The following is an 18522-nucleotide window of genomic DNA, read 5'->3' as shown; positions in this document are numbered from 1 at the left end:
ATCCTTTTTGTGACTTGTGAAATGCTTACTAGTAAAATTGAATTTAAAAATGTGATGAGCCCTTCTCAAGAATTAGTATTTAAATTGTTCATGTCTGCCTGAAAGCATTTTCACTACTACCGGCTTTGAACTTTGAAACTACATTAGGAGGTAAAATGAACAGTGTTCCGATGGGATGGAATTCCTGACTATTTTCCAAAATGTGATTTACATGACTATAATCGAGAATAATTCAAACCTTAGATCTGTGACTCAATAGCATGGGACTTCCCCATCTAAATCTGCAGTAATTTCAATGTGACACTACAGTGTTCTTCGTAGGAGGAATAATAGCCCCGATCGTCAGCTTTCATTATGGCAGATCTGCTTGGATCTTCCGACCTTTACCCACTTAACTGGCGGGCGCTCAGGATTCCCAAACACAGGCTGAACTACAATTTTCCATTCCAACTATGAGCCATTGTTGGGGCTCGGAGCTTTGTTGCTCCGAGCTGTGCTGTGCATTCAGCTCTTAGTTTAATTTAGAGCCCAATGCACAGCACAGCTGCCTCGAGCGTGAACTTTCATGGAGGCACGATTGGCAGACTGGCCTCCTCCGGTTTCCCTGCACTTAGGCTGGTAATTCTGCCTGCTGAGCCTGTGCCAGCATAATCTGCAAGACCAATGTGCTCACCAAAATAAATGAAATGAAACAATTGTGGTGCTGGGGTTGTTAAGGAGAATTTAGTTTCAGCAAATTTTTAAAATAATTGTCATTGTAACAAATGTTTTGAGTGTGTTACATTTATTTAAAACTTTTTTAGTTCTTCAACGCTCATTTAGTTTAAACATTGCTGGGAGGGCCTCTATATTTGTCAAGATAATATAGGTAGCAGAACCGGACACTAAGAAGGGTCTCGACCCAAAACCTCACCCCTTCCGTCACACCAGGGGCAACTTTACGACTTTACTGAAGCCAATTAACCTGCAAACCTGCACATCTTTGAGATGTGGGAGGAAACCATAGCACCCGGAGAAAACCCATGCAGTTCCTTCTTACACTAATGCTTGCCACTGGGCCTATTCACTCGGCTATGAACAGGCCTTCTGTTGGAAGATTCCCTGGGGATAATCTGCAAAGCCAGGTGGCTTGTGAGTTTATAAACTTTTATTAGGTTCCCCCTCAGCCTCCGATACTTTAAAGAAAACAATCCAAATCCTCCTTTTGGCTAAATGTTTAAAAAGGAACTGCAGATGCTGGAAAATCGAAGGTAGACAAAAATGCTGCAGAAACTCAGTCACCCGCTGAGTTTCTCCAGCATTTTTGTCTACCTCCTTTTGGCTAATACTTTCTAGTCCCGACAGCATTCTGGTAAACCTCTTCTACACCCTTGCCAATGGCTCCACATCCTTTCTGTAATGTAGCAACCAGGACTGCCAAAAGTTGAATATCACACTCCTGATATGCCTTGCAGGTAGTGGAAAGGGCTTGGGTATCAGGAGATGAGTTGCTCACAGAACGATAACCAGCCTTTAACCTCCTCTTCCAGTCACAGGGTTTGTGTGACTGGTCCACTGAGTTTCTGTTCAATCATGATCCCTAAACGGTGAAGGATTGATCTCCAAAAGGATGCAAGGGGCAGTGTGATGCAGTGACTAAATTAATGTAAACCAGAGGCTTGAACTAACAACCCAAAGACATGTGGAATTTAAATTCAGTTTAAAACAGAATATGGAATTATATAATAAGGTGGCTCACTAATGTTAATCTCTATTGCTTAACAATGCAGGATTCATTTTTATTGGAGTAATGTTTTTGTCAGGGTACATGCAACTCTCGGACAATTTGTCTATCTGGCTAATTATTATCAGGAAGCCATCTCATTGCAATTGAACCTGGTTATCTCAATCTGCAATTGAGTGGTTGGTATTGCATGAATACTGTTCATTTGATTGCTTTTTTTCAGCTACTTCCTTTAATATAGAGGGCAGCAGGCAAATAATCCATGCTCTCATCTCCCTTTCTTAAGCTTGGCTAAATACATCAATGCTACAAGACACTATGTGAGAGTTATTGGTATCTCTCTTGTCTCTTACTCACCACAAAATAATATTTAAAATGTAAAACCTTAATCAATTAACAGCAACTTACTTGGTGAATGGTATAAACCAAATAGTGAACTGAATATTTGTTTTCTAGCAATTCTCGGTGAAGGAATTTTACCTGAAAATCATTCCATGGAGACTTTTCACTTTCAGAGTATGTCCAGGAACAAAGGTGGGTCTGAATTCTGCACATCCACATTCTGGGTATTGTGATGGGGGAATGGCTGAATGGCACCATGTAGCATGTTTCATATTTACTTTTGCAAGATGTATCCAGCGTTAGATTGCTACGGGTTAACTTTTGTTTGTTAGGGTACTACGGACACTCCATAGTTGGTCTCTTTGATTGATGTATACGACGAGTTAGCTGGTGTTATCAATCCTCCTTGCACTCCAGTGTGCTGCTGTCAGCATCCATGACGACAGGGTTAGATTCGATTCTGAATCTTTCTTTCAATCCACATTTCAAGCCAAAATGTCTGTCACTGACCAAGCAATGTAATGTAGATGCTTAGTACAAAACAGTAATAGAATTGCAGAATAAGTTTCAAAAGACTATAGTTGGAGAGCACATTGGTGGAAAATATGTATAATAGTGCCTTTGTCTTCTCAGTTTTACTACCATGGTCTAGACCCAGTGCAAAAGTTCCTAACACTAGTGGTGGATGATGGGATACAACCTCCTGTGGAACTTAGTTGCAAAGAGAGAAATATCATGGCAGCAACATTTATCCGTTTCTTGCATAACAACATTGGTAAGGATGGAAAGCTTATGTGTTTTATTGGTGCATAGGTGTCAAGGGACTGAAAGGGAGCATTGCTGTTAACTTTTAATGCAATTGAACCTGACAGCTAAAGAGGGAACATGAGCGTCAAAACGCTGCCAAGTACGACTTGGATGCAAATTCAGTCCCCTGATTCTTGAGCGGCAAAGTGCCCATGTCTTCAGCTCAGGCAGGAGAGGGCTCAGAAGAACTGCCAAGTGGACATTAGCCACTTCCTATGGTGCAAAAGAAAAGAAAAAGTTGGCAGCCAAGTTATTTTGGATCAGTATGTCACGTCTTCATGTGACTGAATCTAGTTACTACCTGTCTCGTTGCCTGAGGACTACTGCATAATAGGCTTATTTTAGGGAAAGCTGTAATTTAATGTATTAAAAAAAACAAACAATTTATTTTAGTTCACACTACATTTTACTTGCGTTTTGTTTCATCTGTCCTCTGTCACAATTCATTCCCATCCTTCTGCATAAGTATACTTGGTATTAAATAACTCCTGTAGAGTTTTGTAATTTAATATTTTTTTGTGCAATCTCTATAACTGTGATCCATGACGTGCTTGTGCCGTATATTGTAATCAGCCATCGGAAATTGTTATTCGCCATGTAATGTGACGTTTTAATTGTGCAAGGGACCCATCTGTTCATTCTAACTGGAGGAATTGAAGAGATAATCAACACTGGCAGCTCAGGCAACACAAAGGGAATGCTGTATAGTTGGGAATAATGAACTCGGGATGAGAAAATAAATTGGGGATTGTCCTCACCACTTCAAGAGCTGTGGCATAGGATTTGTATCCCAAATAGGGGATTGAAGGCATTTTATATTTGAGTTTGTTGCTTGATGATGGATCAGCTCAGCTAATGCTATTATAAATGCAATCTCCCAGGTATCACAGTTTCCCTTTCTTAGCCAGAATGGATATTAGAAAGAAGCTCTCTTTTTTTTTTCTCCTCTTTCAGGGGGTTCTGAAACGTTCCAAGATAAAGTCAACTTCTTTCAGCGGGAACTCCGTCAGATGCATGTGAAACGACCACATACAAAGATTGTGCTAAAAGTCTGCCGCCCCAATTTCCTTGAGTCGGTGGGTTGAGTGCGTACTTGGTTTCCTGGCTGCCTGTTTTTCTAATAGAATAGTAGATTATTATTTAAACAGTAGTATATTTAACTGTCCTTGAGGACTTTTTTTAAACTTTGGATTGCCACAATTTATATTGTGTGTGTATGTATATATATATATATATATATATCTGTTTAACTTTATAGTTTTGAATTGACTTTGAAGCATTGTAACTTTGGAAGTTATATTAAGAGACAACATCAGATTTTAGTATGCCAAGAAAATAAGATTTTGATAGCAACTCTAATGACTAACTTAATCTGTCTTTAATTTCACCTTTAAATTTCTACATGCCACTAGTCCATCAAAGCTACGCGAAATTTCTCGTCCTCTGATTGGAGCAAGAATTTTGAGGTTATTTTCCAGGATGAGGAAGGTTAGTATTAAGAAATAGAAATCTTCCAAAAGTGCTAGCAGTTTAATGCAGAATTTATTAAGTCAATATTCACAAGTTATAGGAGTAGAAATAGGCCTTTCGGCCCATCGAGTCTACTCCACCATTCAATCATGGCTGATCTCTACCACCTTGTTCCTGCCTCTCCCCATAACCCTTCACACCTGTTCTAATCAAGAATTTGTCATTGACAGTGGAGGCCATTGATTTAGAGATACAGCGCGGAAACAGGCCCTTTGGCCTACCGGATCCGCGCCGCCCAGCGATCCCCGCACATTAACTCTATCCCACACCCACTAGGGACAATTTTTACATTTACCAAGCCAATTAACATACAAACTTGTACGTCTTTGGAGTGTGGGAGGAAACTGAAGATCTCGGAGAAAACCCACGCAGATCCCGGGGAGAACGTACAAACTGTGCAGAGAGCACCCCGTAGTCGGGATTGAACGCGGGTCTCCGGCGCTGCATTCACTGTAAGGCAGCATGTCTATCGTTGCGCCACCATTACCGCGACAGAGTTTGACAAGGTTTTATTAGGGTGGGTGTGGAATTTGCTTTGGAAGCCTTGCCTTTATTCAAACACTTACCTCTCAAAATGTGTGACAATATTCAAACTTATCAGTAAATAACACAAATTATCAGTTTCGTTCTGAGAAGCAGCCTTTTTTTTTGTGCCGTATAACACGTGGCCAATAACACCACATCATACAAAAATAGGAATTTATTATACACCTTAATTACCTCTGAATTGTAGAAGCAGTTGAGGGAAAATCTCATTAGTTTCATATGACAAGTTGTAAACTTCATTGCATGGTGCTTGTCTCTCTTTTGTGATCTCCATGCATGATCTTCTCCTGAGAGACCCTTGAGATAATAAGCTTTTTTAACCTTCATCAATGCTACATAGGAAGCGCACATGGACCAACAGATCTATTATTATTCCCTACACGTGTCAGAATATAGCCTTCATTTGATATTTTTGGACATACCAGTGAATAAGAATGCAAGAATCAAATGTGTAAATAGGCAATCTGGCTTCTCTATTTAGTTTAGTTTAGAGAGATATAACGCGGAAACAGGCCCTTCGACCCAACGGGTCTGTGCCAACCAACGATCCCCGCATATGAACACTATCCTACACACACTAGGGGCAATTTTTACATTTACCAAGCCAATTTACCTACATACCTGTACATCTTTGTAGTGGGAAGAAACCAAAGATCTCGGAGAAAACCCATGTGGTCACGGGGAGAACGTACAAACTCCATACAGACAGCACCCACAGTCGGGATCGAACCCGGGTCTCTGGCGCTGTTAGGCAGCAACTCTACCGCTGCACCACGTGCTGCCCTTATTTATTGCTAATAACACCACATCGCACCCACATTTGTCGTGTCATTCAGTCTGATTCAGTAAGAGCATTGTACCATCTTTCTTCACGTTTTCATTTTTCATCTCTGTTTAATTAGATTAAGGGAGCATAGCGTAACAAAATGAATTACTTTGAAGTAACTAAAGAGATTTGATTAGACTAGTTTATTGTCAAATACTCGCCAGATTGCAATGAAATTATTTGCATGAAGAGTTAACGGTGCACATTGTTATGATAGATACAATGGATACGACTGAAAATAGTACAGAAAAGCACTAAAATGTAATGACAGAATAATCATATGAGGTAAAATGTTCTTAAATCTGGACTTTCAGGCTCCCATAAGGTAGAAGAGAGATAAGGGAATAGCCAGGAAGGAAGCTTTCTTGATGAAAGTTCAAGTCTTCCTAATGCAAAATGCCAAGTGGATGGATTGGATAAAAGGAAGTGATGAGCCTTGGATAGACTGGCTGTGTTTACCACTTGCAATTTTGGGTGGCCAAAGTCGAGCAATCGCCATAGGTAGCCGAGATCCAAGCGTTTACCCTTGTGAAAGCAGATCTTCCACTGATTTGTATGGGACAGAGCTGGGGGAGATGGGAGGAATGTGCCATGGTGGAACTTTGTCTGGGAATAAAACACATTGAGCTTATCTAGTAGAGGTGTGTTTTTGGCATAGATTGCCCCGATCTTCCATTATAGCCCATGTTGGTATGCAGGTTCAGCACCACAGTTGTCTGCCATCTGCTTGACTGAACGGAGCCTCTAGGTTGTTGTGGAATTCTCTGTTGGTATCCTGATAACCTTATGGAGATCATCCTTAGTCTTTTTGTGCAGGACAGTGTCATCCTTCTTGAAAACCTCAGATCTGGCGTTTAGCAGAGAGTGCATGTTCCAGTGCGTCCAAAATCTCTGGTCGGGATGGACCTTGTTTGTCTTGGTCAGAACATAGTCGTCAATGCATTTCTTGATGAAACTGGTGATGACTGAAGTGTACTCATTCAAGCTGGGTAATGTGGTCCTGAACATGTTCTAGTCCAGGCATTCCTGAGGTAGACCTGTAGCCTCCACAGACCACACCGCTGTATTACTCTGGTCATTGGTGCCTCATAGTTCAATCTCTGTCTGTAACCTGGCAGAAGTAACACCCAACAGATGATCTGACTGGCCATAATGTGGGTGAGGAATTGAGCTATAGGTGTACTTGATGGTGGCACAGCAGTAGTCTGGAGTGTGAACACTCTGCATGGTGCTGGGGAATGTTGATAGTATTTGGTGAAGTATTTCCTGAAGTTTGCTTGATTGAAGTCACCAGCAATGTTAAATAGGGCATCAAGGTTTACTGCCTCATAAGGGTTGACGGTCGAGTATAATTCATCCAGTTCCATCTTTATATTGCATTGGAGTGGTATATAGTTAGTCAACAAGATGGTAGAGGTTAAATCCCTCAGTTGATAAAAGGGACCACATTTTACGATGAGGTATTCTAAGTCCAAGGCGAATCAATGTTAAAAGTGTCTTGGTCGACAAATTGCCTAAACATGTTCAGCCAATGCAGAATAGCAAAGATCTCTTTGCCACAGAAGGCTGTTGAGGCCAAGTCAGTAGATATTTTAAGGCAGAGATAGATAGATTTTTAATTAGTACAGGTGTCAGAGGTTATGGGGCGAAAGCAGGAGAATGGGGTGAGGAGGGAGAGATAGATCAACTATGATTGAATGGTAGAGTATACTTGATGGGCAGAATGGCCTAATTCTATTCCTATCCCTTATGACCTAAAGCAATGTTCACTGCACAAACTAGCATGCCTATTCAAAGAACTTGTGGTACAGCTGGACTCACCACATCTTGTACTATAATTATTTTTAACTGTTAAGATGTCAGAGCAGGAAATGCTCTCAAGAAAACCACCAGCGCTGACCCACTGCGCAAGATCTGAATTACAGATTAATTGCTATCTATTTTATTTCTTACGCTTATGTATATCTGCTAAAATTTGCTTTCACAACCACATCTTTTCCCTTCAACACTGACCCCAATTTCAATGTCACCTTAGTTACAGATGTCTTTGTGATATTCAAAGTTCTTCTAAACACGGCATTTGATGTTTCCTGAAATTAACCCTTAATGTCACACACCCTGCACTAGCTACCATGTCCATTACTTATCGATTGTAAAAACTATTTTGAGACAAGATCACAAAATTGCAAATCAGCAACACCATTTACCCCTCTTTAATTTAGTTTCACAAATAACATTTCTTAATTATCCATATTTTAGAATTGTAAATAATTTCATAATTTTCACTCATTAATTATCTTGATTACTCTTTTCACCCCTCTCTTGTTTGGTTGCTGTCTTCCCTTTCTTATCAGATTTCTAAATCTGCCACCCTTTAGTGTCTTCACATCACCACCTACCCTCTTTTGCTATCTCACCCTTCCCTCCCCCACTGACCATTTGTCAATTAACCCCTCCTCACCTGAACCCACCTTTCACTTGCCAGCAGATAGACACAAAATGCTGCATTAACTCAGCGGAACAGGCAGCATCTGGAGAGAAGGAATGGGTGACGTTTTTAGTCGAGACCATTCTTCAGACTGAGAGTCAGAGGAGAAGGAAGCTAGAGATATGGAAGGTTACAAAGAGCATGTAAGGTGTGAAAAGAACAGATCAAAGCATATGTTAATCAAGCAAATGATTCATTGTTGGCTGAGGGGAAGGTGACAACGAGGCATACAAACAGTAAAATTAATCAGCAGGACAGTGAAACTAGTTGGAGAACTAGGGTGGGGTTGGGATGGTTCATTGGTTGCTATGGGGAAGGTCACCCATTCCTCCTCTCCACAGATGCTGCCTGTCCTGCTGAGTTACTCCAGCATTTTGTGTCTATGTTCAGTGTAAACCAGCATCTGCAGTTCCTTCCGACACATTTCACTTGCCAGCTCTTTGCTCAGCTCCACTCCCTCACCTGTTTAAACTGGGCATCTCCCCTCTTTCAGAACATGTAAAACATCCCTGGACTGTGCTGCCTGGAGAAATACTAATGTTATGTCAAAAGGAGCTAATGCTTTACTGAAGTAACACAAAAAAAAATCTAATGACGCTTTTATGTAATGTTTCAGCACTGGACTGGGGTGGACCACGCAGGGAATGGTTTGAGTTAACCTGTAAAGCACTCTTTGACCCCATTAATGCCCTGTTCATGTACTTCAGTGACAATAACCAGGGACTGGTAAGTTTACATTTCAACTGTTAAGAATTTTCCATATACTATTTGATTTCAGATGGTAATGAATTACTGATTATCAACAAGAAATCATATTTGCCTAGAACTAACTAATATGTTAATTATCAGAAATAAAGAATTATGCAATTGAGAAGCCTGCCTTTTCACCATTGGAAGGAAATCGCAAAGTGCTATTGGTTACTGAGTGGATCGGGCAGCATCTCTGGAAGACATGGTGACATTTCGGGTCCGGATGGTTCGAATCTGAAGAAGGGTCCCAACCTGAAACATCACCTATTCATGTCTTCCAGAGATGCTTCCTGAGTTACTCCAGCACTTTTTGCTTTCAGCATTTATTACTTGTGTAAGATGTGTGTAGATAGAGCAGTAAAAAAGGGGTATGGTTTGCTCTCCTTCATTGCTTGGCGATTTGAGTATGAGTGCATGCTGCTATATAAGTCTTTGGTTTTGGCCACATTTATTAGAGTACTATTGAGTGCGGTTCTGGTTGTCTGATTGCAGGAAGGCTGGGGGAGGCCTTGGAGAGGGTGCAGGTTTAACAGAATGGAGTCTGGGATCTGGGGGTCTTGGCTCTAATGAGACCTTGAACAAATTTGGACCGTTTTCTCTAGAACTCCAGAGGTTGAGGGGACACCTGACAAATTCCCTGTAAGTGGCATCACAGGTGGACAGGGAGGTAAAGAAGGCTTTTGGTACATTGGTCTTCATCAGTCAGTTGTACAAGATGTTGGTGAGGCTACATTTTTGGGAAGCTATCGGGAGAGGTTGGGCAGGCTAGGATTTTATTAATGTAGGATTATTTTCTTTGCCTATGAATCTGAACATTGAGGCTACTGCCAATTATCAGGTGGATGACTTAACAACAGAAAATGCTGGAAACACTCAGCAGGTTATCCTTGATGAGTGTTTCCAGCATTAAATTTTTTTAAATTTATATCGCAGATCCGATTTTTCTGTTTTTGTACTGAATGTCTTCATGACCAGGATTTCTTGCTTATTCAGGTGCATCCAAACCCAGAGCGATCTTCTCATCTCCGACTAAAGTTATACGAGTTTGCAGGGAAAGTCGTTGGAAAGTGTTTGTATGAATCTTCCTTGGGTGGGGCTTATAAACAACTGGTTTGCGCTCGCTTTACCCGTTCGTTCTTGGCGCAAATTATTGGACTCCGGATGCACTATAAGGTAATGGATTTATTGATAAAATATTACTTGTGGCTTTGTTAAACACCTTGTCTTTCATAAGATAGACACAAAATGCTGGAGTAACTCAGTGGGACAGGCAGCATCTCTGGAGCGAAGGAATGGGTGACGTTTCGGGTCGAGACCCTTCTTCAGACTGATGTCAGGGGAATGGGTGGTTCAGAGATAAGATGTAGTCTGAGACAATAAGACCGGCCAGAGAACTGGGAAGGAGGAGGGGATGGAGAGTGAGGGAAACCACGGGCTACTTGAAGTTGGCGAAGTCATGATTGCTTTTAGGAAGTGGTAATTATATTATGTTGATGAAAGATGATCGTCGTAAGAGATAAATAGCATGGAAATGGGTCCTTCAGTCCATCAAGTCCACACTGACCATCAGACACACATTTCGACATTATTCCTAGCCGAACCCCAATTTTATTTTCCACCCATACCCATCAACTGCCCCCTTGATTCTACTATTTATTTATACACCAGTGCATATCAACCCACGTGGGGTTTTTTTTAGGGCATAGGAGAAAACTGGAGCACCCAGAGGAAACTCACGAAAGAGTGTGCTAACTCCACACAGACAGCACCAGAGGTCAGGATTGAATCTGAGTTACTGGAGGTCTGAGGTAGCAGCTGAACCACTATGCCGCCCTATGCTTATGACTCAGTGCTGTCATTGGACTGAAAAACGAACTCTTTACCTTCCAAACACTGCCTGACCTGCTGAATCATTTTTGGCATTTTCTGTTTTTGTTTCTTCTTTACAACATCCCCATTAATTTTTTTTTTACAAATGTATAACAGTGGGAGTTCAGAGTACCCGACAAAGGAATTTAGATAAACTAATCAATACATAAACATATCAAGATGATATGGGGCTTAATTTGTTTTTCTTTTCTTTCTACTATTCCCTCCCTCAAATCTAAGAAAGCCCAGATATGACTGTTAGTTGTAAGGCTAGCTTTTCAATTCTCTTAAGACTGAATTATTTTGTACTTGATCCAACCGCTTTGCACCCACCACCCTAGTCCCAGTCCCAGTCCTTTATTATTTTCAGCTAGTATTGAGCTAATGGCCAGTTATAGATTATTCAGGCCGTGAAGTAGGGGTGGCACAATGGCCCAGATGTAGAGTTGCTATCTTATAGCGCCAGACACCCAGATTTGATCCTGTCTAAGGGTGCTGTCCGTACAGAATTTGTATGTACTTCCTGTGAGTGCATGGGTTTTCTCTGGGTAATCTGGTATCCTCCCACTCCAAAGACGTACAGATCTTGGTAAGTTGGCTTCGGTAAGTTGTAAAATTGGCCCTGGTATGTAGGATAGTGTTAATGCATGGAGTGATCGGTGAGGACTCGGTGGGCCAAAGAGCCTGGTTCCGTGCTGTATCTCTAAAGTCTAATAGTTTCAGATGGAAATAGCCTTAATAAGGGAAACACTCAATGGATGGATTCATTTCATGTTAGTTCCTGACTGAAGCGATGCACTTCTATCTTTAGAGTCCCCACAATTTAAATATGTAGTGGATAATGTTTTGGAAACTAGTTGGTGTGCATTCTGCATTTGGTTTAGATTGCTTGTTAATTTGCAAATTACGTCTCTACACTGGTTAGAAAATTCAGACTTTTGCTTTTAGTAACACTAAAGAGGGGATCGTGAATAAGTTCTGTATTTGTAAAATAAGTATCAACTCTTTTTTTTTTAAATCCAATGTTCCTGTCTTTTATGTTTTTGCCAAGCAAAGCGCTGGTTCTTGTGATGCAATTTAGAGATCATCTCTATTTTATCACTTCTCCTTTCAGTATTTTGCAACAGATGATCCAGAATTCTACAAAAGTAAAGTTTGTTACATTCTGAAGAATGATGTGAGTGAAATGGACCTTGTTTTTGCTGAGGAAAAATATAACAAGTCGGGACAGTTAGAGAAGGTAGAGTTGCAATTAATTCACTTGCTATCTGCTCCTGAAATAAAATTGAGAGTGCCCGATTGCTGTCCAAAGAAAATAATCTGGTTTTGTTTTTATTGTAACTGTTCATGATTTTACGACATCATTCGGACATAATTCTTAGAGTCATACAGCGTGGAAACTGACCCTTCAGCCCAACTTTCCTGTGTTTGGCCCAAATCCCTCTAAACCTGTCCTATTCATGTACTTGTCTAAATGTTTCTTACAATAGTACCTGCCTCAAGTGCCTCCTCCGGCAGCTCGTTCTATTCTTTGTGTAAAAAATAAGTTATCCTTCAGGTTCCTATTAAATCTTTTTTTTTTTCCCCTCAACTTGAACCTATGCCCTCCAGTTCTCAATTCCCCCTCTCTGGGAAGAGACTCTGTGTGTTTACCCGATCTAATCCTCATGATTTGTACACCTCTGGGTTGCTTACACTACTTCATAAGCAACCCATTGTGCTGCGTAGCATCCAGTTAAATTTGTGTAATTTTCTATCATATTGTTTCTACAGCACACGCCAATTTAAGTTGATTGGGTAATGGATGTGAGGTGAATTGAGTTTACTTTTTAACATATCAATAAATTGTGCTCGAGAAAAATTGCGTTGAAATATTGATGGAAGAAGATTCCATTGAGACTTTCAAAATGGAGTTGAAAAGAATTTGCAAGACTATGGAGAAAAGTTGTGCAATGAGATTGACTGGATAGCTCTACCAAAGAGCCAGCATAAGAGCAAGGGATCGAATGGCCTCTACTTTGCTTTAGCTTATTGTTATTCTTATTAAAAGTACATAATACACCAAATATGGCCTCAATGTGCAAAAAGAAAATCAGTTTTGCAGCAATATCTATAAAGTGTACAATCCAATAACATGTTTTTGGTTACTAGTATACTACTTCTTCTGTTTAAAGTCTTAACATTTAAAATGCATAATTTTCTCCCTGCTTTAGTTTAAAAACTGTATATCTTTGTATTTCTCAGCATTGATTTGTACCTCTCCGTCTTCCACAGCCATTGTCTCATTTGCCATTCTCCTACCTGATTTCTCTCTAGTCCCCCCAATAATATGATATTATCAACAAATTTTGGTATTACTTCTTCAATTCTTTTGTCCATCAACAAATGCATTTAATGTTTACATTACAAAGGCATTAAATGCTTCTTTGCCTGTTTATCCAATCTGAAAAATGTCCATTTTTCCCCTTTCCTTTCTCACTAACATTTACAAAAAATGTTGTGGTTCTTTTGTGCTTTTTTTTTTGTTAATTCCTGTTTTGCTCTTTTCCTATACTTATCAACTTTTTTTGTCCTGGGTTTTTCACTTGTCAACTAATTATCTCAGAGTTCAATCCATAATACTTTAATTCTCATTAAGAATGCATTTGTTTTCATGTTTTCTGTCACTAAAGCTACATTTCTATTTACCTTCGATTTCATCTGAGTGAAGTCTGCTTACTGCCATGGATATTTTTTAATACAATTATCTTTTTTCTTTTATCTTCTTGCCTCTTAACCTAAATATTACTACCCCCCTACTTAGGAATACATATTTGCTGCTTTTCACTGAGTCAGGTGAAACATTACTTCCTTTCTTTCTTGTAGACTGAGGATTGCCTCACTCAGTAGTCAATTCAAGTACTTGTTAGCCAATGGTACTGATTAAAACTTGGGGTGTTGTATTTTAATAAATCCCATAACTCCCAAAAAACTATTTATTAAACATGTCCTTACATTGAGGATTCTGCTTCTACTTGCTGCTGCAAAACCACCAACATCTGGGCTATCTCGTGCAGGTTCTGATTCTGATATGAACCTGAATAGGCTCCCTCTAGATTGCATGCACAAACGTGAACAATACAAAATCTCTGTATTGTTCAAAATGTGGAAACAAAGAAATGCAGATGCTGGTTTATACCAATAGTTAGACACAAAGTGCTGGAGTAACTCAGTGGGTCAGGCAGCATCTCTGGAGAAAATGGATAGGCGACGTTTCAGTTTTGGCTGTGAAAAAATATCCATTGCAGTAAGGAGACTTCACTCAGATTAAATCGAAAGTAAATAGAAATGTAGCTTTATAGTGACAGAAAGCTAAAACTGAGCAAAGGTGACTCTGAAGAAGAGTCCCAACCCGAAGCGTCATTCGTTCTTTTTCTCCAGAGATGCTGCCTGGCACTCTGAGTTACTCCAGCACTTTGTGTCTATCTCTGCATTGTTCATGTTTGTACAATACAGAGCGAGCCTATTCAGCCGATCATGTCAGCTCGGCGCAGTCTCATTGGCCCCACCCCCTCCTCCCCACAATTCATCTGTCACCTATTCTTACCCCGCATATGTCTGTCAACTAGCCTCCTGCCACTACCTACACTAGGGATAATTTACAGGAGGCAGTTAACCTACCAGTACATCTCTGGGATGTTAGAGGGAGCTGAAACACCTGAAGGAGATTGGCTCAGTCACAGGGAGAATGTGAAAGGTCCACGCAAACAGCAGCCGAGGTCAAGGTTGAAACTGGGCCACTGGAGTTGTGTGGCAGCTGCATAGGTTGCTGCACTGCTGTGTCCCCCTCCCACCCCCATGAGAATTCTTCTTTAAACTTCTTTCCCATTGCTTCCTTGTCCTGATACCTTAGAGGCAATGCACCATTTAGCATCACTGATTCCATTGGCAATGTGGCCAAGAAAGCTTCTGCATTTCCTCTTTTGGAACTTCACTTTGAATATACTTATTTTAACTTTCAGGTTATAGAGCTGATAGCTGGTGGTGCGCAGATACCAGTAACCAATGACAACAAGATATTCTACTTGAACATGCTTGCACAATACAGGCTAGCCAATCAGGTGCGCCAGGAAGTGGAGTATTTCCTTAAAGGTATGACTTTATTACAATGAAACATGAGTGTAAAATGAGCAGAGCCATTGTTCTTATTGGTGAAGTTGAGCATAATTAACCGATCAAATCATTGTGATGAATGTACAGAATAGCGTTTACACATCTGTTCATGGTGCAAGAAATTTGTTAATATGAGTAACTATGTGCAGTGCTTTTATGTCAAATTCTGAGCATTCAAATACCATTCCCAGCAGAGAACTACAAATCTTGGTCACTGCATGTATTTGTTGAAAGAGTCACCTTGGGCGATCCACAGGCCTTATTTTAAGTACAATGTGTTGGTTAATGTTTTCCGCTTGTCTTCCAGCATCTTTACTGCCTGTTTATGACCTTCTGGCTAAAACAGTTAGTTACAAACTACTCCCATTCCAGTGGTCTGTGGAGGAATTTTAGGCTACTTTTGGAGCGATACTTTAAACAAGCTTAGGCTTGCATGTGCTTAATGTATGTACTTAATAGTTATTGTGGCGGACTCATCCCGGTTAAGTAGCTTCAAACTTTTGCCTCTGGAGCTGTGAGGTAGCAACCTTGCCACCTGCGCCACTATGCTCCCTTTAAGGGTCTGTCCCACTGCAGCGACCTGATTGGCGAGTTTAGAAGAGTTTAGGAGAGTTTGAAAAAGTATCATGTTGAAGACCTCCTTCGACAATGTGGAAGACCTCCTTCAACTTTCTTCGACTATGTTGAAGACTAACTTCGACTAGCTTCGGGAAAATTGGACACTGAATAGTGGAGAGTGAAGACGACCTCCTTCGATCTCCTTCGACCTCCCTTTGACTATGTTGAAGACTATCTACGACTACCTTTGACTACCCTCGATTACCTACGAATAACATGCCGATCTGCTACGACCTACCTCGGCTAAACCTACGAGTAAAAAAAAAATTGATTTTTTTCCATGGGGACCTTTTTTTACTCATGGGCATTTTTCAACATGTTGAAAAATACGCCGCGACCTAGCTGAGGCCTCGAGTACGCGGGGACTACTCTCGAGCGTGAAGGAGAGTTACAAAGACCTCCTAGGACCTCGTGTCGACCATGCTGCGAGTATGAGTCGAAGGCAAACTCTTCTGAACTAATGGATTAGGTCGCCGCAGTGGGACAGCCCCTTTAGTCCCCTCAATAGGTAGAGGCATTGGTAGAGGTGTTGGAATTTCCTTAGTCTCCTCAGAAAGTGGAGGTATTGGTGTGCCTTTTTCGCATCAATGTGGTTGGTCCACGACAGATCATGGGTAATATTAATGTCAAGGAACTTTAAGTTCTCAACCATTTCCACTTCTGCACCATTGGTGCTGATTGGGGCCTTACACCACCATGCTTCCTGGAGTCAATAACTAGCTTCTTCATCTTGGTGACATTGAGGTAGGGGTTATTGTCCAAACACAGTGTCACTAAGTTCAGTATCTCCTTTCTGCACTTCATTCTCGTCATTGTTTGTAACTCGTCCCACCACAGTGGTGTCATCTATCAACTTGAAGTTGTAGTTAGAACTGAATTTGGCCGAACAGTTGTGAGTGTACAGAGTATAATAAGTGACTGAGAAATGATTCTTGCAGAGTGGCGTTGTTGCGATTTATTATGGAAGAGGTGTTGTTTTTACCTCCTCTTGCTAATTGTGGTCTGTGGATCAAAAAGTCGAGGTCGAATGGCAGAAGGGTTTTATGTAATTTTATTCAGAAGATTGCAGAACTTTAGCACTCGCTACCCAAGTGGCCTGCAATTGCTCAGTCTTTGAGTATACTCAAGGTTGAGGCCATGGTTTTAAAACAATGAAGGACGTCAAGAGATATGGGAAATAGGTGACTTTGATGAGATATAGAATCGGCCATGATGTTACTGAATGGTGCAGCAGGCTTCATGTTTCAATTTCTTATGTTCTGTCCCTTGTAATTTTGATGGGTTTTGGGGAAAATATAAATTGAGATATTTTTTCCAGTAGTGGAGTGAAACAATCCCAATTAATTTACTGAAAGTCATAAACTTATATTAACCTTTTCTAATTTTATATTTTCACTTTTTTTCCCCCTAGGTTTAAATGAGTTAATTCCTGAAAATCTTTTAGCAATTTTTGATGAAAATGAGTTGGAGGTATGTAATGCGCAAGAAGCAGTTGATTCACTTTGATGTGAGCTTGTCTGAGACATTTAAGGAAATTTCTCCAAATATTGAAAAATATGTTTACGCTTGCTCTGAACATTCAAATTACAAGAAGTGGTACATTTTTCGTCGGAAAGCTACACTCTGATTCACTATAAATAACCGCAGCACAATTTTCCCGTACATGTTACAAACGAGGTGATTTTGGTATCCATGCTCAAGTGTCGAGATACCTTTCATGCTTTTCTTTCCTACAGTAGAAAATGAAGAATTGGATTGTCATATTAAAGTGGAAGCGAGGCAATTTGTTTTATGTGTAGCTGTGGCATTATGATTGTGTCATTTGAGTGCAATTAGTCACTCTCATGAAGGTTCAAGTCCAGAATTATTCTGAAATTTCCAGGTGAACATGCATTGGGATGGTAGACACAAATGCTGGAGTAACTCAGCGGGACAGGCAGCATCTCTGGAGAGAAGGAATGGGTGATGTTTCGGGTCGAGACCCTTCTTCAGACGACTCGAAACGTCACCTATTCCTTCTCCCCAGAGATGCTGACTGTCCTGTTGAGTTGCTCCAGCATTTTGTGTCTACCTTCAATTTAAACCAGTTCTTTCCTACACATGTTTCCTACATCTGCAGTTCTTTCTAACACATGTATTGGGATGGTCTTAATCCAGCTTTCAAAGAACACGCACACATACACAAGATGCATATAATGTGGCACTCTTTGTCTGACAAGAATGACTTGGCAGGAAATGGATGCAATAATCTTGTGCAGTTGGAAGGCACTCCTGGGGCCAAGTGCTATAATATGTGCATGCTTTAATCAACCTGAGAATACTTGCTGCTGACATCCCCCTGGATTCTTGCTGCAATATAGAACAACAGGCAGCAATTGTTTCTGTCTGGACATTCTTCACATACAAATATAGACACTGATTATTGAAGGATTGTTCAGAAAGAAAAAAAAATCACAACTCGCCTACCCCCTTTCTCACCCCCCTTTCATGACATATTATTGTTCATTCCGAAGCTTCAGGTAAGGGTTACTGGGTGTTACTCTGAGCATTATTACTTACTTAATAATTCTTGACATTCAGGTTGGCCTAATGTTTGTTGGCCTTGTTTACGATGTGCTTAGAATGGGCTCAGTTGTCTTGACACTTACACATAATTCCCTATGTCCATGCACAACAGTGTTTATGTTTTATTTAACACCTCCGCTCAGTCCGCCTTTAATTCCCCCTCCCATTCCAATACTGACATTTCGTTCCTGGCCGCCTCCACTGTTATAGTGAGGCCCAATGCAAATTGGGATAGCACCTCATATTTCAGATTGAGGGGGGATCTTATAGAAACTTACAAAATTCTTAAGGGGTTGGACAGGCTAG

General features: G+C 40.6%; 1 protein-coding gene across 3 annotated transcripts in view; it reads left to right on the top strand.

The window, feature by feature from the left end:
- Nucleotides 1-18522, top strand: part of arel1 (apoptosis resistant E3 ubiquitin protein ligase 1) — a 70269-nt gene that overhangs the window by 36912 nt on the left and 14835 nt on the right. For all 3 annotated transcript variants that reach the window (XR_004413148.1, XM_033027653.1, XM_033027652.1), the window contains 9 exons: nt 2180-2257; nt 2699-2840; nt 3827-3948; nt 4285-4360; nt 8879-8988; nt 10006-10185; nt 11996-12121; nt 14883-15012; nt 17063-17121. Coding sequence is in view for 2 of the 3 variants with exons in the window: in XM_033027653.1 (XP_032883544.1) it covers nt 2180-2257; nt 2699-2840; nt 3827-3948; nt 4285-4360; nt 8879-8988; nt 10006-10185; nt 11996-12121; nt 14883-15012; nt 17063-17121 (1023 nt within the window). In the remaining variant the exon portion in view is untranslated. The remainder of the gene's footprint in view (nt 1-2179; nt 2258-2698; nt 2841-3826; nt 3949-4284; nt 4361-8878; nt 8989-10005; nt 10186-11995; nt 12122-14882; nt 15013-17062; nt 17122-18522) is intronic.

This window comes from Amblyraja radiata, chromosome 9 (genome assembly GCF_010909765.2).
Source record: "Amblyraja radiata isolate CabotCenter1 chromosome 9, sAmbRad1.1.pri, whole genome shotgun sequence".
NCBI classification, from domain to species: domain Eukaryota; kingdom Metazoa; phylum Chordata; class Chondrichthyes; order Rajiformes; family Rajidae; genus Amblyraja; species Amblyraja radiata.
The sequence above is the reverse complement of the archived record's forward strand: the minus strand, read 5'-3'. Positions and strand labels throughout refer to the sequence as shown.